Below are 26,708 nucleotides of genomic sequence, written 5' to 3'. Positions count from 1 at the left end.
AACTTCCATCCTTACTCATCACACTACCCAAGTACTTGTATGCACTACATTTTCCATTTCATCATCGAACCTCACTGTACATTCAGTGACTTCATTTCTCTCGAAGACCATAACTTTACTTTTCCCTACATTCAGCTTTAGATTCCGTTTCTTACACTCTCTCCCAAACTCATTCACCAACCCTTGCAGTTCCCCTTTTGACTTCATTTAACAATACAGTTTCATATGCTAATAACAGTAAAGGAAATTTCCAAACACTGCCCCCTCTCATCAGGGTCGCTCCAACATCCACTGCCCTACCGGACCTTGTATCTCCATTATAACCCCATCCATATACAGAATGAACAACCATGGAGACATGACACACCCGTTTCAATCCAACAATCAAATAGAAAAATTCACCCAGTTCACTATCCACACACACTGTTGCCTTAGTACCCTCACACATACTCTTCATGGCATTCAACAACTTCCCATTTACTCCATATATTCTTAATATTTTCCACAATCCTTGTCTATCCACTTTGTCATATACTTTCTCCAAATCCATGTAGGCTGCATACAACTTCTTTCCCTTCTCTAGAAACTTTTCCACTAAAGATCTAAGGATGAATATCTGATCTACACAACCTCTTCCCTTCCTAAAATCTCCCTGTTCTTCTCCAACTAATTCCTCTGTTATTTCCCTAACTCCGTCAATATGTATCTTGCCATATACTTTTCCTATTCCACCAAGAAGACAAATGTCCCCATGATTACCACACACTTCTTTTTACCCCCTTTTCCTTTGTAAAGGGGAATAATTATAAACAACTTCCAATCCTCTGGGACTCTACCTTCCTCCCAGGCCTATCTGCACATCTTCCATATCCATTCTACTACTATCTCTCCCTCCCAGGTTTCAGCATTTTACCACACAAACCATCAATTCCTGGGACTTTCTCCATTTTGACTTTCTCCACTGTTTTCACTACTTCCATCCTACTGATCTCTTCCTTCCTTTTCACGTCCCTCCATCTCCCAGCCATTCCTCGGCCACTTACATTCGCATTACTTTCCCTCTCTATGTATAGCAGTTCTTAAAAGTGTTCTCTCCATCTGCTCACTTTTTCCCCCTTCTCCACTATCAATCTACCATTTTAATCTTTCACTCCTCTACTAGCTACTTTATTACCCTGTCTCTTTACCTCCTTCTAGAACATTTTCTTACATTCCCTCCATTTTACACTCACATTCCTTCCAAATTCCTCATCCATTCTCTTCTTACTCTTTCTTACTAATCTTTTCACTTCTCTCTTCCTCTCTACATATAACTCTCTCTTCCATCTCTCAGTTTCCTCCATGTCTCTGCCTCCCATTCACTCACTACAGTACAGGTATATGCTTTCTTCTTTTGCGACCCAGCTTCTCACCTCTTCATTCTACCATGCTATTCCTTGCACCCCATTCCGTCCTCACTTCACCCCCACACACCATCTCACATGCTGCACAGATTTCTTGTGTGAGTATCCCGCACACACAGTCCATGTCTCCCATCTACTCCAAATCATATTTACCTAATCGCACCTCCACTTCTCTCTTATATTCCGCATTTTTTCCATCCTCTTGCAACCTTCCTACCCTCTTTGTAAGGTCTGCTTCCTCCTATCATTCCCTCCTCTTATTACTCCATTGCACTAAAACCTTGACTTTCACCACCACCAAACAGTGGTCAGAAAGTCCACATCCCCAACCTATGCATGTTCTTGCATCCATTACCTACCTTATTCTGTCATCCGCACACACATAATCAATCATTGTCTTCCATTCAATCAGTTCACCACCCACCCTTCTCATCACTCGCCACGACTACTTGTGGATCATTTTGTGCCTAAAGAGGGTAATGGCTATCACCATTCACCAACCCCCTCCCCCCCACAATTGTTCACCAGAGCACTGCCATTCTCAACCACTTTTGTAGGCACACCCCACTCACCAACTACTCCATCTACTTTCACATTCCCTAGTTTTCCATTCATATCTCCAATCCAATACACTCTCATTCCTGTCAAACTTTTTTATGCACGCTTCCCCATTTGCCCAGAACTCTTCTTTCACTCTTCTTGCACGATCTTGCGTTGGTGCATACACACACACACACACACACACACACACACACACAATCGCTCACTGTTGTTACTGAACTGTATCAACAAATTAGCACTACAACTGATGCTAGTCACGAAGAAGTGCTACGGAAATGACATAGAGCCGTAGCACTGTTTTTTTTTTTTTTCTGACTGAACTACGTGAAGTAAGATACAAAAAGGACGAAAATCTGGGCCAAGTTAGAGTAGAAGGAGTACATTAATCCTTTACGTTGCATATCAGAACTTTATACCCTCTTGTACGTTAGTATTGCAAACTACGTCGATGTTAAAAAGATAACAGTTTTTTCCCTTGGTTACCCGGACGATTTTTATCCATGTGAAAACAAGTTATAGTAGCCGATTGTTAATACTGATGCCATTAACCCTCTCATGGTCGTTATAACTCTATTTTACTCAACCTAACATCAGATTATTTTATTACTCTAAAGATATCTTGGTTTTTCGTTCTCGGGGTTACGGTAGGACTGTTACCGATTAATGTGCATGGTAAAGAAGTCTGAGGCGGTGGCTTTATTGAGTAGGTGGGTTTATTCAGCACTCACACACTAGTCTACACTGAACAAGAAGGGAAGTAGTCTAAGTGGCTGCGGGATGCTTCGTATCACCTCTTCCTTACCGATTTATTTTACACATTTCACCTCACCTTCCTCTTGTATCGTGTTAAAGCAAACTGTGTCGATATTAAAACGATCTAGATACCACACAAGAGATGATTAAGGTACGGTATATTGTGCAAAATAAATCGCTTGTGAAGAGATGATACGAAGCGACCTACCTAGAACATGGACATTATACCTATCAACTGCACCTGGGTCACTAAGGCTGACAATCATGCTAGGGCAGGTATTGTAGTACGGTTAGGAAGCTTACTAACACCTCTCCCTTAACGATTTATTTCTGATTCGGCTCCGTTACTATATTCTTGTGTGTTATCCATGCAATCTATGTCGATAATGAAAAAATATGTGAAGCAAACAAGGGCATATTAAATAGTACGGTAGCTTGGGAAATAAATCGTTCAGGAAGAGGTGTTGGGGAGCCTCCTTACCCTACGAGAATACGAACCTAAGTCTTAACCTTCCCTTAGAATAATACCCACAACAGTCCAGGGTACATCTAGGGTCAGGTCTCCAATTACACAGGTACGGTACGTGAACCAGAAGGGGATACACTAACTTTGTCCCAGAGTATGATCGGTCCAGTAATTGAACCACCAACCGCCTTCACCCCGACACGTACGCACAGAACTTGCCCCAGAATAACAGGTAATATAAGCCGGTAAGGAAGGGATGCTAGGAAGCCTTCTTGGTCGACGAGAATACGGATCTATGTAGCTGGTGATCGAGCGGCTTCCACAATCACTGCTGCGGGGAGGTGGGAGGGGGGGGGGTGTAACTGGAAGAGCCTCAGCTTGAATCTCGGGCCGGTCAGACTCTTGGATAAAGTTTGTCTCTCAGTTGTCCCTGTAGTGCTAATAAAGACCTTCTTCTTCTTCTTCCTCCTCCTCCTCCTTCTCGTCCTATCATCATCATCATCATCATCTTCATCTTCCTCGTCGTCTTCTTTTACGGTCTTCCTTATTGTTACGATGCTAAACAACAAATCGTTCTCTCCTCTGTTTCCACTTTCACTGTCGCTTATGGCGGTGATATTGGCGAGTACACGACCCATTAACAAAAGCAGGTATTTGAACACTTATCCTGGCATCCTTGGCGAATTTCAGGCATCCCCAAAGCTTACCATGTTGGCCAGCACACATACCATTTACAAGAACAATTTCAAACGGTTATCTTGGCATCTTCAGTAAGCTCCCTAAGTTACCTCTCCAGTGAAGCCCTTATGTTGGTGAGCGTGGGAAACAGTAACAAGAACACTATTAGAACGGCTATGGTACCATGGAATCCTTAACAACCTTCAAACCTCCCTAAAAGGCTTAATCATGGTGGAGAGCGCACGGACCATTAACAAGAACACTATTAGATCAGTTATGTCCTGGTGCTTGAGTTATTGTACCATGAAATCCTTAACGACCTTCAAACTTCCCTAAAAGGCTTAATCATGGTGGAGAGCGCACGAATCATTAACAAGAACAATATTCGGTCAGTTATGGTACCATGATTTCCCTAACGACCTTCCTAACTCCCTTCGAAGAACATCATGGTGGCGAGAGCAATAACCATTATCAGTACTGAACAGTTACCATGCCATCCTTACAGAACTCTATATCCTACCTCCACCATGAAGCTTCAAATATCAACTGTGGAATCTGCCCAAGGTCTAGAGTCGTATTTTCCTTAACATCAGTGCCAAAGCGATTTATTCTGCCTATTGTAGTGTGTTTTATATATACCTCCTGTTATGTTAATGCAAACTCCCGATACTGAAAAATATACACAACATACAAGATATTTACCGTACTAGCAACATGCAAAGTATTATTTAGGTTTATACACAAGATAAACAGCTAAGAATGAAGTGCTACGAAGCCTCCTAATCAAACCAATGTCCAATTCACAATAACACTGACGCGACGGTGAGAAAGGGGAAGGGGGGCTGAATGTGGAAGACGCAACAAATCATTTCACTCATTGAGTCTGAGGACCTAGTTAGTTTCCTTTTTTTTGTTCTACCACACGATTCTCTTCAGCACACACACACACACACACACACACACACACACACACACACACACACAAGTAATACTACAGGGAGTTAACAAAAATATGGTTCTTGTGCTTCAACCCGAAATCAAAAAGTGGGACGCAGACTCCAATATTTCGACGATGATTTTTTACATACTCTGACAATGATGGAACGTATCTAGCCTTTCTATATGGCTGCTGACTGCGTTCTGTAATATGGGATGCAGGCTAATCATACGTAATAACCACAGGCGTTCAATAAAAGACCATCACAAATTAAGGCTTTGCACTCCACTTCGCGATTGAAATATACGACCCTCTATCTCACCCCGCCACGTCCAGAATTCTATCTAAGCTGAATAAAATCGTCTGGAGAGAATTAGAAAATAAATTACGTGTCCACAACGAAGAGAAAATGGGGTTAAGTGGATAAAGAAGTTGGCTGCTGTTAGAGAGGACGCAAGCTCCTTCCCCGGCTTGGACAGGGGACAGTTTGAATATTGAAATCTCGATAAAACTTACCTTACTGATTTTTCACAAGTTCCACAGACATGCCATAAAAACACTTCCGCTAATACCATCACACCAGAGCTGAATAAGACGGTCCTGCTATGTATTCAGTATGGACGGAGGGTATTAGCGTCGAAGTGGTGATATGGGAAAGTGTGTGGCATGCAGGAGTACTGTACTGTTGGGCCTATGGGAATGGACTATCAGATCTATGCACACACACACACACACACACACACACACACACACACACACACACACACACACACACACACACACACAAAGCACAAGATTTTCAAACCCACCTCTGCTGACCGCCTCTTATACACGTCACACACATCCACTCGGCCTCCACCTTCCAAAGTAGGCCACTTACTATAGGCCGGGACTAAAACTTGGTAGCTACATGTATGTGGTAACTATGAGTATACGGTAGCAACGAGTATACGGTAACTGCTTGTGAAATACTGTACCTATACGCTGTTCACTTTAACTAGTCGTAAAATTGCCATCTCATCATCTTCATTTCTGTGTTTTAACAAGAGCTAAACACTAGTCACGAAGAGGTGCTACGGTGCTGCCCTATTCTGCCACTGAGCGATGAGAAATAAACTACACAAGGACGTCCATCTCCACCAAGTTGAAATGAAAGAAATAATTTGATGGTTAGAAAGTCCAAGTGGAAATACCGGCCTCGCGTGGGTTCGATTCGCCAAGAGGTGACTGGAGGCTGTTCAATTTCGTGGTGCCACCAAGGAGTGCGGTAGTCTGGCCCAGGGACCCTACGCCCCGAGGTGGGTAAGAGAGAGAGAGAGAAATGACTGTTCTCATTATATGGCACACGGATAACTCGATCTTTGATAATGATAAATGAAACACGGCAATATCAACAGATTCTCTCTCTCTCTCTCTCTCTCTCTCATTTCCTCACATTTCTTCCCCCATCATTCTAGCTTTGATCTCATCTTTCCCTTCTCTCTCTCTCTCTCTTGGCCTGCTCTCAACCCCGGAACTGGTGAGTCAGGGCCAAGGGAGGTGTCATACCATCTCTCCCCCTATCTTCCCTCCCCCACCTCCCCTCCCTTGCCCTTCACCTCCACTTCTCCCCTCCCCTCCCACCCCCTCACTCCCCCTTCATTATCTCTTCTACCCTTCCCCTCATTTCTTCTCCCCTCATCCACCCCGTCTCCCTACAACCTCTCACCCCACTCTTCTCTCCTCCCACCCACAACTTCCTCATCCACACCCCCTCCCTTCCATCCCTCCCTACCCCTCACACACATCCTTTCCTACCTCCCCCCCACACAGACACCTTCCTCTTCTAACACACACACCTCTCCTGTACCCCGCACCTCTTACACACACACCGTCACTTTCCACACACACACACACAGACACAGACACACACACACACACACACACATCCTCCTTTCCTCTCTCTCTCTCTCTCTCCCTCCTTTCTTTTTTCATCTCCACTCATATTTCTCGCCTTTCTTTTACACCCCCCCCCCTCTCTCTCTCTCCCCTGCAGTGTTTGCTATGAATGTACACAAACACTCGTGCGCCAGTTAACTGTCCAAACTGCTCGCCAAACTGTTATAATTCTGTACTACGTCGGTTCATTTTATTACATGCCTCCGTCGAAGCCAATTGTCTCTGTTTTACGTATTGAGCTTTAACTTAACCCTGATGTTAGAAATGGAAACCTTTACGTGGTGGCACAGATATAACCGGGATGCTCTCCCGCCCCGTCTTACAACTGTCCCATACGCTTCTCCCTGTCCCCCCCGAAAGGAGGAGGATGGCCTGCAGGAAAAGGCAGCTTCAGCCAACAGTCCACCGGGTTAACGTCCATATATGCCTATGACCACTACAACAACAACAGCAGGTTAAATAACACGTCTATTACCCTCAGGCCTATCCATCACCCTCTAATCTGTTTTATGGCTTGCATTTAACACTTCAGTCAACTACGTCCAATAAATTTTCATCTTGCTCCCTTACCTCTGATGCATACCTTTATTGGCATGAATTAGTCTATAATACTAAACTGTAATAAATCATACTCAAAACCTCTACAATTTCGCGGATAAAGTCTAAGAATAGGCATAACTACCACTAAGGGTTGGCGGGAAGGTCGTACAACTGGACTTACACCATCCAGAGAGGATGATGCAGAGAGTAGACAGAAAAAATATACCGATATATCGTTAAGCATCAATCCAAATACATTATAGCTATGTACCTTAATTATTACAATTACATGGTACCGGTATGTTTTTGAGCGTCATAGTTTAATTCAGTGTTTAACAAGCAATTAGTCTTGCTCGTCCTTGAGCACATAAACAGTCTACTTTGTTCTCTTTCACTGCTTTAAAATGATCCTTCAATCTGTATTCACACGATAAATGTAGTCTATCATCAGGAGTAGAAATCACACATTTACCTTGTCTGATTTACCAGTACCAACGAATCTTCTTGTTTACCATTCACTGTGACCGTGTCTTGGGTAAACTGAACAACGCTGATACTCATAACATTTAAATACGTTTGGTGAGTAATGCAAACAGGCATCAGTGTTATATATAGCAGCAGATGACGGTGGGGAGGGCATGTCGCACCCTGTCTAGGTCTGTGTTCTAGGGGGTCTTTGGGATGTTTTCCTTGACAGAGGGGGTTCGCCGAGGTAAAAAAAAAAAAAGTCGAGAATCATTGCGCTTCCGCCTCCCCCCTCCCCCACCACGTACGCCTCCTATAAAAAAAAGCAGCACCAAGGCCAACACCACATCCTGCCTGCTGACGTTTTTCCAGCTGGCGTCGACACACCCCTTCCCTTTGTACCCTCCATACCAGTACTGTGCCTCCCACCATACACAGCTTGCTTGTAATATGATATCGGTATTTACTGCTACGTGATCAAAACAGGAATATGTACAAGGAAAAAAACAAAAGGCTGTTACTGAGAGAGAGAGAGAGAGAGAGATTCAGTAAAAGGAGAGGAGCTGATAAAACAAGCCTGTCTCTGTCTCTCTCTCTCTCTCTCTCTCTCTGCCATGACACCACAGTACCAATGCCAAAGCTATGCACATGTATGACGCACCGATTCCCTTACTTCTCCGTCTATCTTGGCTATCTGTTCGTATCTGTCAGATAACATCACTGTTTTAATGTTAAAACTGTGTAAAGATATGACAAAGCTTCCCTTATCTGTGTCTTTATCTGTCTGCATGTATGTATGTATGTATGTATATCTGTCTGTATTCCCTCTTGCATAAAGGAGATATATACAGAAGATAGACAGATAGACAGATAGACAAACTGATAAAGATAAATAAACAGACAGACAGACTGATAGATGTTTATACATAGAAAAGACATATAGATAGACAGATAGATAGAGATATACAGAGATAGACAGATAAAGGCACAAACAGGTAAGGGTAGCTATGTATAATCCACACATGAGTGTTGTGGTGTTAGGACTGAGACAGAGATGCTGAGAGACAAGGGTATGTCATAATCAGAACATAGTTTTGTCATTAGTGTTATCAGTTACCCTCCTTATCACACTCACTCACTGTCTCATCATAAATCACAACGCTATCACCCATCTTATCACAGCGCTGCCTGAACTGATTTAAATACATTCACTGATATACATACATACAGTATACATACATATACATACATACATACAGTACATACATAGGCCTATCCGTCTAGCAGTAAATTAACATCCCTTTTCGGGCCACCTCTCTAACGCAAGAGTTAACCGTCACTCCTAGTCCTTTATGTATGCAACAGGTAAACTCTGGAACTGTCTCCCTCTGTATTTCCTACTGCCTATGACCTCCAGTCTTATAAACACAGTGAGCCCAGGCATCTCGAAATGAACGGATTTTGAATTTGGCTCTCTGTTATCTTTTTCTTTTTTTCCTTGGAGGGAAGAATCTCGCGGACATCTAGCCTTTAGTTCTTACTTCCTTGCACAAAAAAATGCGTAATAACATACATACATACATCCACATACGTACCATACATGTACGTACGTGTTGCAAAACAATTACACTAATTTTGGACGAATATACAAACACTACCGGTATCGTAAAGTCAACTAGCTTCCTTACGATAAATAATGGGATAATGAACGATAACTCTTGACACCCAGTGATGCGATGCTGAGAACCCAACAAACTTTCCAGAATAACGTGTACAGTCTCATATTTGTTCGAGTAAGAAGTGGAACGAGATTAATATTCGCATTAGTTCGCGGATGAGTGAATAGCCGAGGTATGGTAGCTAGTTGACGAAGCAAAAATAAAATAAAATAAAATAAAATAAATAAATAAATAAGAAAGCACGCAAGCAAATAAAAAACGAAACGAAAAAATTGACAGGGCAAATGTAACAATGAAAAAATGCGGATATGCACATGAAAAGAGTTGCACCTCTTTTTAACCAGCTGACAATGGACGGACTGATTCTACCCCACTGTTTGTATGAAGAGCGATTTAGTGTGGATCATTTGACTTGTGAGGTGGAGCCAAGAATTTCAGAGGTTTGAATGATGAGTGTATGGGTGTGTGGAGCATTTTGATTGGGCACTGTGTTGATATTTTTTTCTTTCATGTTCCTGCTTTTGGATCCATCTCACCCTATGTAAGTGGGAGAGGGTTAGGATGATAAAGATGATTAGAAATGATGATGATGATGATGATGATGATGATAAGAAAATGATGATTAAGAAAATGAAGAACACGAATTTGATGATGATGATTAAGATGATGATGATGATGATGATTACAACATGATAATGATAACGATATGATGATGATGATGATGATGATGATGAAGATTACGATATGATGATGATGATGAAGATTATGATATTATGATGATGATGATGATGACGATGATGATATATTAACCTCCTCAGCCCCGTAAGCTCAAATTAACTCTACTGTTGCTACCTCCAGACGATTTAATTCAGCTTGGGGGGGGGGATTCTCGAAATGAAGGGGTTACATATAGCCTTCACGACTCCCTTCACTACTAAATACCGGTAAATCTCCTGCATTGCAATTAATTCGTGTGGTCACAGCAAGATGCATTAAACGTTTTAGGACTGCAGGGGTTAACAAAAACGATTTAGGACTGCAGGGGTTAAAAAAACGTTTTAGGACTGCAGAGGTTAACAAAAACATTTTGGATTGCGAGGGCTACAAACGTTTCAGACTGCAGGGGTTAACAAAAACGTTTTATGATTGCGGGGGTTAACAAAAACGTTTTAGGATTGCAGAGATTACAAAAACATTTTCGGATGGCTGGGGTTAACAAAAACGTTTTCGGATTGCGGGGGTTAATAAAGACGTTTCCGGATTGCGGAGGATGACAAAAACGTTTTAGGATTGCGGGGGTAAAAAAAAAAAAAAAAAGTTTTCGGATTGCGGGGTTTAACAAAAACATTTTCGAATTGCAGGGGTTGACAAAAACGTTTTCGGATTGTGGTCAACAACGCTTATGGTGGGGACAGCTCTTTTTATTTTCTATTCCACCTGATACTAGACGATTTTATTCAGCTAAGATTGAGTCATAGGAGCCGGAGAGTAAGGTACACAAAATCGTCAGTTTGGCTGAAGGGTTTGAGAGAGAGAGAGAGAGAGAGAGAGAGAGAGAGAGAGAGAGAGAGAGAGAGAGAGTGTGTGTGTGTGTGTGTGTGTGTGAGTGTGTGTGTGTGTGCAGGGGAGAGTGGTGAGGGCTGGACAACTTGCCAAACGTTCTATAAACTAACCAAGCGGAGTTGACCAGGCACAGCCACAAACAAAAGTTGGTTTACAGCTCCACTGCCTCCATTTCACACTTTGGGCACGTCCGTTACTCCCCTCCCTGACGCATATCAAAGAGTAACATCTAAGGACAGAAAGGCATATTAAACCTCTCTCCACTGACTAGACTCGTCTTACTCTACCTTGGCCTAATATTGCCATGTCTCCACCTAATGCTAGTCACGCAGTAGTGCTATGGAACGGATGTAGTGCCAGTTATCTTCTGACACTGAGCTAGGTGAAACAGGTTGCCAAAGGATGAAAAAATGGACTAAGTTTGAGGAGAATAATAGAAGAGGCAATATATTGCTCGAGTTCTTGTCCCTGGCCGTACCTTATGTTCGTGTGTTTAAGACTTGAATGAAAAACACGAGGACAAACCCCAAATTTAAAAAACACAGTAATTTTTGAGGGAAAAAAATTGTCTGGCCTCTCTAGAATGTTGCTGACTTCACTCTAATTTGGGATGCAAGGCTTCTCGTATTTAATAACCAAAGGTGTTCCATATCAGCCCCTAAAATACTGTATCTATCTATCTACATGTGTGTGTGTGTGTAAAAAGAGACTGTCTTTCCTTGCGCGATTCAGGTTTTCAGCATAGGACCATTAGCCTGACTGAATCTAAGGGTGAGCTAACACATCCCATCACTGCACCCATGCCCTTCCATACACCTTCCACCACACCCATCCACATCTCACAACATAAACCTTCCACCACACCCACACCCCACAACATACACCTTCCACCACACTCATCCACACCCACCCCACAGCATACACCGTCCACCACACTCATCCACACCCACACCCCACAGCATACACCTTCCACCAAACCCACACCCCACAGCATACACCTTACACTCCCCCCCACACCCCTCACAGCATATACGGTACCTTCCACCACACCCATCCACACCGACACCCAGTAGCATACACCTTCCACCACATCCAACCATACCCACAGCTTACACCTTCCACCATACCCATCCACACCCACACCATACACCTTCCACCCTAACCGTAACCTAACACTAACGTAACCAGACCTAACCTAACCATACCTGAGCTTAACCTAATCTAACCTAACCCTATTTTATCCTAACCATGGCAGCTGTACCGTACACCTCAAGAAAGGATAAGAGAAATTCCATGATTATATAAGGTACAGAACGAAGGAGACATCGTAACCCACTCATAGTACCGACTAATGCCACACCTATTACAGGTACTCTGTTATTTTTTATTTTCTCTTTATTTATTTATCTACTGGCCTATTTATTGCTGTGAGTGAGTGAGCCTGAGAACAGTGGGTCAAGTGTTTCGAACAGATGAGATTGACAGTCAGGGTAATGGAGTGCAAGCCTGAAGAACGAGCACATGAAAGCGAGAGTGAAAAAAAGGACGAAAAAAAAAAAAAAGGAAAAAAGAAAGCGAAAGCAAAAGTGAGAGTAAGAGTGAAAAGCCTGAAAGTTCAGGGTGAAAGAAAAAGAAGAAAGAAAAAAAGAGAAGATGGTTTTTTTCCCCTCGACTCCTGGCACACACTTGAAAATCCATTCTCTTAAGCCCAGCAGTGTTTTTACGCGCCACACACCTTTACATTTCACCACTTGGGCACTAATCCCCACTGTCCATACTGAATAAATGCTACGGCTGTCTCATTCAGGACTGGCATGATGGTATTGGCATGGGTGTTATTACAATGTCAGTGGGTTTTATATATCACTATTTTGTTTTATTTTACATTAAACCTTAACGAGTGAGAGAGAGAGAGAGAGAGAGAGAGAGAGAGAGAGGTGGATGGAGGGAGTTTGGATCAAGAATAGCTCCATGTAAACAACGAGAAGGAAAACATACACCCGCTGTCAGATGATCCACACACACACACACACACACACACACACACACACACACACATACTCCTACGCATCCGCCCCCCCCCACACACACACCTACGCATCCATCCCTCACACACACACACACACACATACACACACAGAATGATGCTAGTCACGAAGAAGCCATATGAAACGGAAGACGAGACATAGCACTGCCCTTTTCTGCTACTGGGTTACGTGAAATATGCTGCAAACAGACGATAATCTGGGCCAGCTTAAGGTGAAACGAGTATATTTATTTCTGTGGGAAGATGACATGGGAGTTTCTGTACGGTACTTGCCCTACAGCCTACTGGTCCCTCCTGATACTGTTGAGGGACGCCTTCTCGCAATGACCCTGAAATAAATGAGCTTCGTTGCCCAGCTATACAAGCGTCACTCAACTCCCTCCCTATCCCCCGGAAGGAGAATGGTGGACCGCAGCAGGAGAACCACCACCGCCTGCACTCCACCGTGTCCACGTTCAGATGAGCCTGGGGTTGTCAGTCCTACACTTGTCTTTCCTATTCTTGGCCCATTAACCCTTTCATTACGACGATTTTGTTATTCTTAGTACAGCCAGACGATTTTACTTAGCTTATAAGACTCTAATTTGTAGGGGGTTTGTATATTAGCCTTCCATCACCCTTTCTTTACGATGATTTTTTGTTATTACCAGACGATTTTACTCAGCTTATAAGACTAATTTGTGGGGTTTACTCGTAGCTATATATAATTGCCTTCAATAACCCCTTCAACAGGTCAGGTCATCTGAGTGGAACAGAATCGCCCTGAGAGCAAGAATGAATTATACTCTTCAATCCGGTGACCTATATTTATCCTACTCCCTGCAACCAGACGATTTTATTTAGGAAGCACCCAATTAATATGGGGGTTAATAAAAGCCAAATATAACCCCTCCCAGTCCGAAAAATCCCTCCCAAACCTAAAATCGTGTGGATGGCAAGAAAAAAACAAAACACCTCGAACTGAAGGCGTTAAAATTTAAAAATAATCCCGATTTATTTAGTCGATATCGTACTTTTTTTTTTTTTATTGTATCATTCCTGTTGTTACCATACGATTTCATTCATCACAAGGAGAGCCGCCTCGTCCTGAAGGGATTAATGAAGGATGCAGTTAATACACTCGTTTGAAAAATTTTGCTTAGGATGAATTAAATCGTCTAGAGGTGGCAAGAATGAAGTAGTAGTAGTAGTAGTGGTAGTAGTAGCAGTAGTAGTAGTAGTAGTAAATAATCATCATTATCATCATCATCACAATAATAATAATTATAAAGGTGTTAATTCACTTCAGGATCTTTTATATCTGTATGTCAAATAAGTTCTGGACAGTTCAGATCAATGTCAGAAAAAATAAACAAATGAGACAGAGAGAGAGAGAGGTATTCTATGGCTTTTCCGTCGCATTACTTAGGGAAGGTGGTGGTAATGGGTCTTTTTCTCCTAGCTCCTTCTGCTGTCACATCTGCGTTAAACTTAGGTAAGGAAACCTTTGTGCATTTACACATTTCAATACCTTCAGTGTGATGTCATATTTATCAGTTCTTACTCCTGTCGGGCAATGTCATTCGGTTTTGGAGACTGTGGAGTGGAGAGATTGAAAAATCGTATCAGATTATGGTTACGTTTAAATAAATACATAAAATATACCTGTTACCGATGGGACAGCGGTACAGTCTAGGAGACAAGTTCATCACTTTTTCCTAAGATGATACAGGCTTTGTACAGGCATATTTTTCTCTCGACACATGACGGTGTAAAGTAGTCGCAGTGGAACAGTATGCTAGCCTTTGTCCCTGACTGTACAGTATAGCTCACGAAGCATATATATTTTAGCTCCGTTATTATTATTATTATTATTATTATTATTATTTATTTATTTATTTTTTTATTTTGGGGAAAACCTTGCGGGCTTTTGGCATTTGGCTCCCTCTTCCTTACACACATACACACACACAAAGTTGGGCGGTTTCTTCTACAAGAAAGTAGGCACAAGGTCGCTTTCATAAAATTAAAACACACGACACAAGACAACTGCCATCTCATAAATTGTACACGAATCTTAGCGGAACGTAACCTAACCGTGAAAGCAACATTCTTCCCTCCTGACCCTAGATACAGTATTTCCAAAGACTCGGAGAGTCCTTAATCATTTAAAATAAGATGAAATAATCCTTGACATACACTTTTAGCATCTATGAGGATATTTGTCTGAAACCTGTAGCCAGCACCATGCATGCGGCCATTAAAATTATATATATATAAGGGAAACATGCATTTTTTTCGATAATGACTACCAGTACATTATATGAAATTACGTACACTACCTCACAACCAGCTGACAGAAATCTCTTACCCAGCTGTTTGAATAGGCTACATTTATTTCTGCCTGCATCGCAAGATGCTAAAAAACATCAGAGAAAAGAGAGCTATCTAGTTTTTGTTTTTATTGGAGAAAAACTATAAAATAATCCTTCACTGCAACAAGACCCTTTAACCTCACTTACAGTATTTTCAGATACCGGTATGCTCTCCGCCTCTCCCACCTTCCACCATACATACCGGTACTGTATTTCCGGCTCATCCTACCTATTTTTGTTCCCCACACCTATTACTGTACTCCAATACTTCCACTTTTAGTGAATGGGTATACTTTGATATAAACCTTCACTGCACCTAGTCTACAAACCCATTTTCACACAGAATGCCTTCCTGCACCACCGCCACCACCACCAATGCATCCCATCCCTTTTTCGTCCCCGCCATTTCTGTACCCCATTTTGACGGTTTCATGACACGATGCAGGTCACGCGATCGACGAAGGCACTTGTTATTTGTTAACTATTTTGCCAACTGTACTTAAGGGAAGAAAATAAAAATATAGTAGTTAGTCCTCGTCATATGTCAGGGGTGTTCCAAAAATCACAGTTACACATGCGGTACAGTAAACTGAAGGAAACTTGTAATTCGGCTTTATGGTTAACAGTGGAACTTAAGGAACTCTTTTATATGATACCATAATTTACTGTGGTACCCCAGTTTACTGAGTGAAGACGCAGGTGCGGCATCCAACCAGAAAGCAAACCTCCACACCTTTCTCCGGCTGGAACATCGGTTCACTGGGGGAAAACCCTACTGGGACAGTTGCTTGCTGCAGCTAAGTAGGCTATGCCTGGCCAGACAGACTGTGGCTGATCGACAAAAACTGTGGACTACTGCTAAGGACATGGACAGGCAACATGTACTCTTTTCCTCGACCCAAACACCAAGTTTTATCTAAACTGGCAAACAAAAGCAACACTTATCGGTTCTAAGTATATTACTGCCACAAAATCTGGCTTGCTACCCGTTACATTATACTGGAACTTAATCCTTGCCCTAAACTTTTCAACGTAATATATGTATGGTATACACTATCCTAATTTAAAGTTGGATAATATTTAGCAGATACCACAACTGGATATCAAGTATTTAGAAGTTGTATTTTTTTTTTTTTATCACATTTGTTAACGCTTTTCCTCTACGACACTTCCGTCGCAAATGACCCCTGGGGTTATAAGACTCGTTTTTTTTTTTTTTTTTTTAATGACCTCAAGGGGAAAGAAGTTAATCGGCGAGGGAAGTGTCACTGAAGAAAAGTGTCAGCAAAAGGTGAAATATAAACACAAAACACTTCAAACCACTTGAATTCCAGTTGTGGTTTCTGCTATTTTACCTTAAAATTTTATCCAACAACTGTTCGGATCGTTGGTACTCACTTCAATGGCGGTCTTGACGGTGTTTTCGTTGACAGTGTCCACCCACAGCTTCTTGACGATCCGGCCTCCCTCAGGACTGTTGTAGAGCCAGGTGAACACATTGTTGGTCCAGGCAGCTGCATCGGGATCAGCACCCGTCCCAACGGGTGGAGGTACGGGAGCAGGAGGCTGGCGGGGCACGATGGTGGGTGTCCTGGCCCTCTCCACTGGGGGTTTATCGGCCCCTGCCTTGCCCTGCTGCGACCTGCCACCGCCCCCTCCCGTTGACACTCGTTCCTGGTCTCGCCCCTCGCGGCTGGGGCCCGCGTCCTCCGACATAGACTCGCTCTCATTATCCAGCTGATGTATGAATTTGAAATAAAAGAACGATCCCAGTATGAGGACGAGGGTGACGAAGAGCATCCATCCCACCAGAAGTGTGTTGAGAGTATCCATGCTGGAGGGGAGGCCGAGGCCTTCAAGGCCTGCAGCTGACACCCACGACCGCACTTGCTCAACTAGACTGCCGAGGGCCAGCGCGATGTTGCCAGTGGCTCCCTCTACCCATGCCCAAAATACTCCCATTGCTCCTTGCCCACTACTGCCCATGGCTAAAAATACCCCACGGGCCGGGAGACTCAGAAATAGTCAGGTAGGTTCTCGTCAGCCCCTGCATGAGGCCAGTCACAGATCATGTTTCTCACCAGCGGTACCTCTCACTGCTCACTTCGGGTTACAACCTTCACTAGAGAAACAATCTCTCCCGCCTCTACGACTCAGCTGACGCGACTGGCAGTTGCCATGGTGATAGTGACCGATGGTCTCTGCTGCCTGGAGTGTCGTGTCATCGTACCGTAATTCATAACCTAGAATGGTATTTACAAAACAGATATCAAGTGTTTCAGCAAACTAAAAGCATTATTTACTTGTAAGAAGAGAGACAAGTTATATCGCAATGTGACAAATTCACCAAATATGGCGATAAATTACAATACAGTTACCCCTCACGAAATTACAGGCAGCACAACTTTGTTTACATCGGTCTTTCCGTTGTCAGGCGTACGATTATCAACCTCTGGTTACTGTTATAGTCACCTCTGATTGACTAGTTAGTTTACTATATGAATAATTGTTGAATGTAAATATCCTTATTTATATTCATATATTTTGCCGTTTCTACGTTCCGAAAAATGGCTTATCATAAGATTCCACACAAATAAGGTTTTCCATGTCCGTTTTCACTCTTTTACATGTTTACATATTTACCCGGTGGTTTTTGTGATTCACTCGATTTCGGCATCCATGACTGTTGCAAATCCCTTGTTTTTGCGTTATGACACCCCCACCCAACCATCCTATCAATAAAAGAGAAATCGCGGGGGTTTTGAATGGGATTACAAAAGCGATTGGAAAGTGAATGTCAGAAGGCAAGCACGTGTTTCGCCAAAATGATTTAGCCAGTCTGAAATGCATTATTATATCCTAGCCTTGGTACTGCCCCAAGCTTCGTTTGTTAGATTTGGGACTGGGTTAGGTGCAATCACAGGTGACACGTACCCGCCCAGCTTGTAGAATAAACACACACACACACACATTTAAGGATATGTATGATAAAAATGGTGCAATACATGGGACAGTACCAGCCTGACTCGCTCTCGTAAAGATACAATTAGGTAAGAACAAAACAGACTCACAGAGCACTGCACAGCACGTGCCACACTAAAACACAGACATATCAGTACGACTCCACTGGGCCAGTTGCTTACCTGTGATTGAGGGTATGCAGAGCCAGGCCAGGCCTCTCCTGGAATGTGCAACACTAACAACACAAACCAGACCTAACAGGACCTAAACACTCCAAGTAAACCACATCCTTTGTCCGAGCTCGGCTTATTCGGTCATATTTTTGTGGCTTTATTTCCCAGTGATTTATTATGCACACAACATCCTTTGTATGATTTTAACGCAAACTATGTAAATATCAAAATGTTATAAACAGCATACAAGAGAATGGTAAGGTGTAATATGCAACAATAAATCTCCTGGGAGGAGTTGCTACGAAATTATGCCATTTGCCTCAACAAAAATGCATTGCGTTATATATATGTATATATATATATATATATATATATATATATATATATATATATATATATATATATATATAGTAACCATACAACCAAACCATACGTGGTCCCTACGTGTCAACAAGTGGATTGGTGGAGGGTTACTGCCCCTCTCCGTAAAAGAAATAACTCAGAAGTCAAGTCCCAACTTCAACATATGGATGTGAAACTATGGTGTGGCATGAAAATGAAAAGTCAAGAGTGAGAACAGTGGAGATGGGACTGCTGAGGAATGTATGTGGAGTACGGAGAGTGGATACGATACAAAATATGTGATTTGTGAAAGATGTGGGGTGAGGAAGGCTGTGGACACCGGTACTGAAGAGAGTGTACTGTGATGGTGTGGTCATGCGGAGAGAATGAATAACAATAGACTGGTGAAAAAGGTCTATCTGAGTGAATCTGAAGGAGGGAGGAGGTGAGGTAGGCCAGGGAGAAGGTGGAGGGATATGGTGGATGAGTGTGTGAGGAAGAAAGGTATGGAAGTCAGTGAGGCTAGGGGACTAACAAGTGATTAACCTGGCTGGATGTATGTTGTGAGAAGAAGTGCATAATCAGAGATTTGGCACCCCTTTTTAACATGACAGCATCTGTACTGACACTATTGGATACATTTATGTGATGCTACAGTTACAGACAGGATTCTGGGGGCTTGGATGATGCGTGAATGGAAGCGTGGCCCATTGGATTAGGTAAACTTGGGCTGTCTAGATGTTGCTACTTATCCTGTCCTAGGATGGGAAAGGTCTGGATGATGATCATGATCATGATGATGATAAACAAGGATATAAATGTAGTACAATAACCCCTTCAATGTGCTGACATCTTTTCTAGTTTAATATTGCCCTCTGCAGACAGTTTGGTTCAGTGTATGGTAGACTTTTTTGAAGCCAAGGGCTTTGATGCAGGGCTTGATTCTAGGTGGCACAGGTGGATTCATAGCACCTCTTCCTCAACAGTTTGCATATAACACCTCAGTATTCTCTTGTATGTTACTTATATCATTTTAATAGTATTTGCACCAATAACATGTAAGAGAATATTGAGGTGTAACATGCAGAAGAGGTTGCAAAAGAAGTTATGAAATTCGTAAGGCCACTTAGAATATGACTCGGCCTTCATTAACCCCTTCAGTACAAGAGACCAACTCTACACTGTATCAAATCATCTGCTCAGTAGCCAAAAGAACAAAGGTGTCCTCAGATTGAGAGGGTTGTTTCATTTCACAGATGCCACATAAGCCACCATTAAGTTACTCTATAAGAAAACAGGTCAACAGCCAATCCCATATTACCTCATTTGAGGGGAGGAGCCCGAGGCTTGGCTACCACAGTGCAGTACATTTAATGGTAAATGACCAGCCTACATCCCTTGATAACATTACCTGATGGAAAAATATGTCAGCTCTTGGAAACTGAACCTATGCAAGGCTATCATTTCAACTGGGGTGTTCTAACCACCAGACCACCACACCATGATACTGTACGAACTAGGGCTTTGGCTCCCTAATAACAAAACTATTTGATACAATGTACCTTGTCTATGCCTTTCTTAACTTACCGAGCTCAAGGATGTCTTTTTCATTTTATTCTTGCCATGTTCTGACAAAATGATTCAGCTTAGGGTACTTTGAACTGGAGGGGTTAAATATATGGGAGGTCTTTCCTAAGTTAAATATACAGTATTTGTCTGGTAGCTGCAAGAATAAACTACTGTAAAAAGTACATCACCTGGATTCATTGGGTTAAAAATACTAAACTATGCATTCCATATTTACAATCTGCATGATTATATACTGTTCTTCTGTGAAAGGTATGAATGAGGAAGAGCACTAACATGTCAAAAGCTTTATTTAGAAACTTTACTATCACGAACTATTTGCGTAAAACTGTTTGGGACAATCACAGAATACACATTGGTTGGGAATCTGAATACAGTCAGTCCTCACTTAAAGTCTGGTATGTGTGTTGGCAAACTGCTACTTTAATAGAACCAACTTTAAAGTGAAACATGCTTCTAGTTCATGAGTGAGGAGTTAAAATCACAAATGAAACTACTGCCAACTTCTAAACAGCTAAGTAATGAATCACAATCCACTTCAGGGGAAGAAGAGTATTCATCAGTAACTTAATAATAAAAGAACTTTACATGAAACAACTTTAAATGAAGACTAACTGTACAACTAGAATACACAGGTAATATGGACATCACAGTAAAAGTCAATGGATGTTGTTGCATCATGACCCTAAAAATAAAATCTGTGGGGGTGATAGAGGGCAACCGACAATCATTTTCTAAAAAGGTTATTCAGGGTATAAATAACATGTGGCTGACCACCAAAAATATTTTTGATCCACCTGCCCCAAAACTGTGTTGATGTGCATATTTAAGAACTGGGCAAAATAGTCTTTTGTAAAAAGGGAGTAGGCTACATGCAGTCCTCATTATAAGACAGGGATGTGTTATAAAATACCACAACTGTTTCCATATAACTGGTAATGTAAACTGGGGCAAACTGGCAAATTAACATTATAAGTAATAGTGGAACTTTAATAAGCACTCCTGCCACATTTTACTTTGGACTTACAGCTAAACAGAATGTAAAATAAAAAAAAAATAATAAAAAAATAAAAAACTTATAATGAGGACCAACTATATCATGTTTTCAGTGCAGCTATACTCCATTAAAGTTATCTACTGCAGGATGGAGTTTTGGTTAAAAAGAAGCCACATATTCATTTGGAAGGCAAAATTACTAAGGCCTTGTATTGTTTTTACAAAAAAGATAACTTGAGCTTTACCACAGACACCGTGTAGCACCGCACTCTTAGGATCGTAATCTCAGTTGCATAGAAGGCTTTGTTGCACCCCTTCCTTGGTGATTTATTTTGCATATTACACCTTAACACTTTTATATTATTTACAGTTTTAAAACTGACAAGGTTTGTACCACTAACATACAGTACACAGGGATACTGAGGAGTACTGTGCAGAATAAATCACTAAGAAAAAGGTACAGTATTATGAAATCTCCAAAGCCAATCAGAATACAACCATTGGTGTTGTATTCTTGTTGATTAGGAGGCTTTCTAGCACCTCTTCCTTACCAGTTTATTTCTCCTTAGGGCATATTAATACTTTCTTTGTGGTAATAATGAACATGGGGTGGTATAAAATATATATATATATATATATATATATATATATATATATATATATATATAATTAGCATAAAAGAAAGTAATGTGGTGTAATATTCAAGATGAATCTCTGAAAAAGAGGTGATACAAAGTCTCCTAGGCTTACAAGAATACAGCTCTTAGAAATGTGAGCATGTGATAACTCTACAACCCCAGATGGTAATGGTAACAACCAGTCCCATTTTTCCCCCCATCACATTATAGGAGCCCAAAGCTGGGCTACTGTAGTCCAATTAAGGGTAGATGACTATCCTCCTTGCCTTGATGGCAGTACATTACTGAAAACCTCCAGTCACCTCACGGGGATTGCACCTGTGCAAGTCTGTCACTCCGATCACTCCAACTGGGGTATTCCAACCACTAGACCACCATGCACCATCCCATAAACCACGTGTTAAATACGTCAAAACGGAAGCAGTCAATCCTTTATTACCCTTTTAGAGGCCCCAGAGGGCCTGGGCATAGGAGGGCTTGAAACTAGGTTCACACAATTCAGACCATTTAAGGCAGCCCTAAGAGACACCCCATGATTCTGGCAGTATTTACATGACGCAAAAACCTTCAGTCATCTTCTGGATTCAAACCACGACATATTAGCACTCGCTCTCTTCTGACCCCAGCCCTCCATCAAACATGCCACCAAGACTGCCAAATCTGACCTAATTTATTCTGAGTGAACAGCTTTTAAAAAGATACATTTTTCCAACTGATAAATTACAAATAATACTATGGTACCTTCAAATACCTTAATACCTACCAAAACCACCACTGTGTAATCTGATGTGCTTTTTTATTTTTTATTTTTTTTGTTACACATCATAGAAGAATATGACTCCACTGTACTAAGTTCTTTGGTGGCTTACTGTATCTTCTGTATTAGATAGGACATTAAAATATTAATCAATTCATACATTTTTGACGAGGGCACAACACATTACAATAAAACCAAAATAGCTTATCCTGTCACCTGAGGTTGTTATTAGAATGATAACTTTTGTAAGTACAATACACCCATCAATATGATGACATACAGTATTTTTCATATTACTCAGGACTGTATTTGGGCAACTTTTTTCACTGTGAAAAGAACTCTTTTAATGAAGGGGTTAGTGAAGGTTACATCTAACCTCTCCTATTCAGGAAGTTTCTCCTAAGCTGAATCAAACTGTCTGGAGACAGCAAGAGCAAAATAAATAAAGTATGTCTTCAGATCAATGGGGTTAAACACCATCATCTGATACTTTACTGCTCCAGTAGGACTGCAGGGAACCAGTGCAGGGCTACTCAGTCCAGACATTTAAAGTGACAGTGACTATACCCTTTTTGCACTAACCTGGCCAAGATTTTTGTCCTTTTGCAGCTTACTTCACATAGCTCAGTGGCAGAAAAAGACAGTACTAAGACTTAACATTCTTTTCATTACACTTCTTTGTGACTAGCACCATATTTTACGGTTAATCTATTACCATAACTCAACATTCAAGATGGAGATGGAAAATGTTGGCCAAGCTGGAGTAAAAGAAGTAGTCACTCACTCCCACTTTGTGAAAACATTAACAGATAATCCCATGTTACCTCCTTCAAGGTGTAGGGACCTGCAGATAGGCTACACAGTCCAGTACATTTAAGGGTAGATGACCAGCCTACTCCCCCTGGTGGCATTACATGGCTGAAAAACCTTTAGTCACCTCTTGGGGATCAAACCTACATGCGTGTCAAGGCTGCCACTCTTGAATGGGGGCATACTAACCACTAGACCACCAGGCACCCACCATAAATGTTTCATATCATGATACATATAAAATGTATTTCCCTCCCTTCTGTTTTGTGCATCTATCACACTGCAGCCACTTACAAATGCAAAGATTTTTTGTTTTTCTCTCTCATAATGCTAAAATCAGTCAGTTAGCCCCCATACCATCACAATTATAAAGAGATCACTAACACCACATGTATAACAACTATCAGCCATATTACTAAATCTGAAGGAGCAAAGGTGGAGACATGCCATAATTTTTAACAAATATTTGTTGAACACCTGTAATTGTTTGTTAGATGTGATCAACCTGCATTCCATATTAGAGAAGTTGTCAGTAATGATACAGAAAAGTGACATTTGTTCCATTATCATTACACGCTTCAGGAGTTATCATAAAACTTTAATGGTTTGTCCACACCTCTGTACATTCAGTTTTAATTATAAAGCCATATGTATCTTCAGAAATACTCATCCCGTCAACTGCTTAACCCCTTCAATACCAAGATGTACTTTTAATTACTCCTGCTACTTATGGCCATTCTATTCAGCTTAGATTTCTCAACCTGAAGGGGTTAGATATTGCCTTCAATTAAGCTGCTCTGAACTAGAAGCCTTTCTGAAGTTATATAAAATTATATAAAAGTACCAAGAATGAAATAAAATACACTATACATCACTGGAATGAAGAGGTTAATTTTAGCCAACTTTCCTACTGTTGATTCACTTCTACAACACACAAACTAAATTAAATCTAGAGTGAATACTGTTTTTTTTTTTCCTCCCTCACAAAATAATGCAACATTACATGGCATTTTTGGTCTTTCACAGCAGCACAACCCATAGCTACAGGCACACACAGAGACAAAACTTTGTATACAATTTCACCTCTTCTATTTGTCACTTTCCTTTGCTGTCGAATATTACCAAGCTGAGAGAGACCACTCTGTTTCCCTGGTCATAGATGATTCTCTTTGATATGATGTGTTATGGAGGAAAGTGACAAACACGCCTAGAGTGTGAAGTGTATGCAATGGAACACTGTGGTAAGCAAACTCTTGTCCCTGATTGTACAACAGGGCATTAGGCAGGGGTCTCTCTTTAGTACAATTCTTAAATTTGTATTTTTGTTGCAGGCTGACAATGACCTTAGGAACCGTGTAGGCCATGCTTATACCAACCCCTTCTGCCTGATGATGTCTTTTTTTGCTTTATTCTTGCAACCACCATACAATTTTAGTTTTTGGGAGACCTTTGGATGAAGGAGTTTGTTTCTAACTCCTTCATTGTTACAGGTTTCACACAAGGTGGACAGAATCATCTGGAGATAACTGGAATATCATGGAAATTATGTCACTGGACTGAAGAGGATAATCCCTTCAGAATGAGAAGACACATTAAAAAAAAAAAAAAAAAAAAAAATTCCTCTTGCTACATGTACTGTACACACTTTGGTAACTCTAAGGACCCATTTGCAGTGATGGGGTTATTAACATCCTCCACTACCTCCTGTACAATATGATTCTCATTGAACTGAATAAATCACCTGAAGATATTAAGAATTACCGTAAATGAAAATTATATCATTGTACTCAAAGGGTTAGACTTTTTGTTAAGCCATTGATCTGGCAGTATATGCAATCTAATGATTAAAACACCCAAGTGGAAGTTATGGTTTTCTATAGATTTAGTCCTGACAGGATGACTGGAGACTTGTCGATCATGTAATGCCAACACGGGAAGTAGCCTGGTCATCTTCACTTAAATGTACTTGTTTATGTTAACCTTGCCTCAGGTCCCTACACCTCAAAGGTAAAATGGATCAGCTGTTACTGTTTTTACTGTTTGTGTTCTCTTATCTATGAAAAATGAATATGAATCACAGACAAGGGTACTACCATGTGAGTGAAATGTGGCCTGCAAGCTTGGTAATTAACCAAAAAATCATCCCTCTTATGATGGAAATCATGTAAACAGGAGTCAATGCATTAGCTGAGACTCCTACACTCATGGATTTCATTAAACATCTTACTGGTAGGTTTCTTTTAAGCAGAAGTTTCCAGCAACTGTTGGGAAGTAATTACTGTACCTGGTTTATGCACATGATCCAGTTTCCAGTCCATACAAAACATCTGCTGTACCATGGCCAACTTCAATATAAGAGTTCCTTAAGAAGCACAGCATCATTTTTATCTATGTACAGTATGTATGTGAGGTATGTGCATTTAACCCTTGACTCAGATTAATTATTTATTTACTCGGGCTACCAGTACAATATTCAAGTTAGGAAGGACTTCTACCAGCAAAAAAGGTTAATGAAGACTACAGCACATCTAACCCCTCCACCCCAAAAAATTTCTCCTAATCATAAAAATATTGCCCATTTCTAACAAGGGAAAACAAGAAAGAGAGAAAAAAAAGGGGGGGGGGGTCACTGGACAGCATTGAGACCCACATTATCTCTCCCACAAATTAAGGACCTAAGGCTAAGCTGCTGCAGTATGGTCCAGCTATGAGTAAATGATACTGATATGTGTACTCATCTTAGTGGCATTAAGTGACAAAACCCTCCAGTCACCTTACAGGGACCAAACCTGTGTAGGACTGTCACTCCAACCAGGATGATCCAACCATTCAATCACCATTTTTTTTTTTTTTTTTTTTTTAAGGTAAATACCAGAATCTAGTGGCTGCAATAATAACAGAAACAATACATCCTTCAAGAATGAGGCTGACAGTCTATCCATCTATAGCCAAATGGCTTAATCTCATAAGCGGTGACCACAAACCAATAGTCTCCATGTCACCCTTTCCTTTGCCATTTGGCTCAGCTTAGGAATAACCTCTTGTGCTGAAAAGGTTGAT

General features: G+C 41.3%; 1 protein-coding gene across 2 annotated transcripts in view; it reads right to left on the bottom strand.

The window, feature by feature from the left end:
- Positions 1-17,370, bottom strand: part of LOC145409683 (uncharacterized) — a 410,883-nt gene extending 393,513 nt beyond the window's left edge. For both annotated transcript variants that reach the window (XM_080280035.1, XM_080280036.1), the window contains exon 1: positions 16,783-17,370. In XM_080280035.1, the coding sequence (XP_080136161.1) occupies positions 16,783-17,370 (588 nt within the window). The remainder of the gene's footprint in view (positions 1-16,782) is intronic.
- Positions 17,371-26,708: the final 9,338 nt, after the last annotated feature.

Source organism: Coenobita brevimanus, chromosome 82 (assembly GCF_032717465.1).
Source record: "Coenobita brevimanus isolate Jiangsu-jjx chromosome 82, ASM3271746v2, whole genome shotgun sequence".
Lineage (NCBI taxonomy): Eukaryota > Metazoa > Arthropoda > Malacostraca > Decapoda > Coenobitidae > Coenobita > Coenobita brevimanus.
The sequence above is the reverse complement of the archived record's forward strand: the minus strand, read 5'-3'. Positions and strand labels throughout refer to the sequence as shown.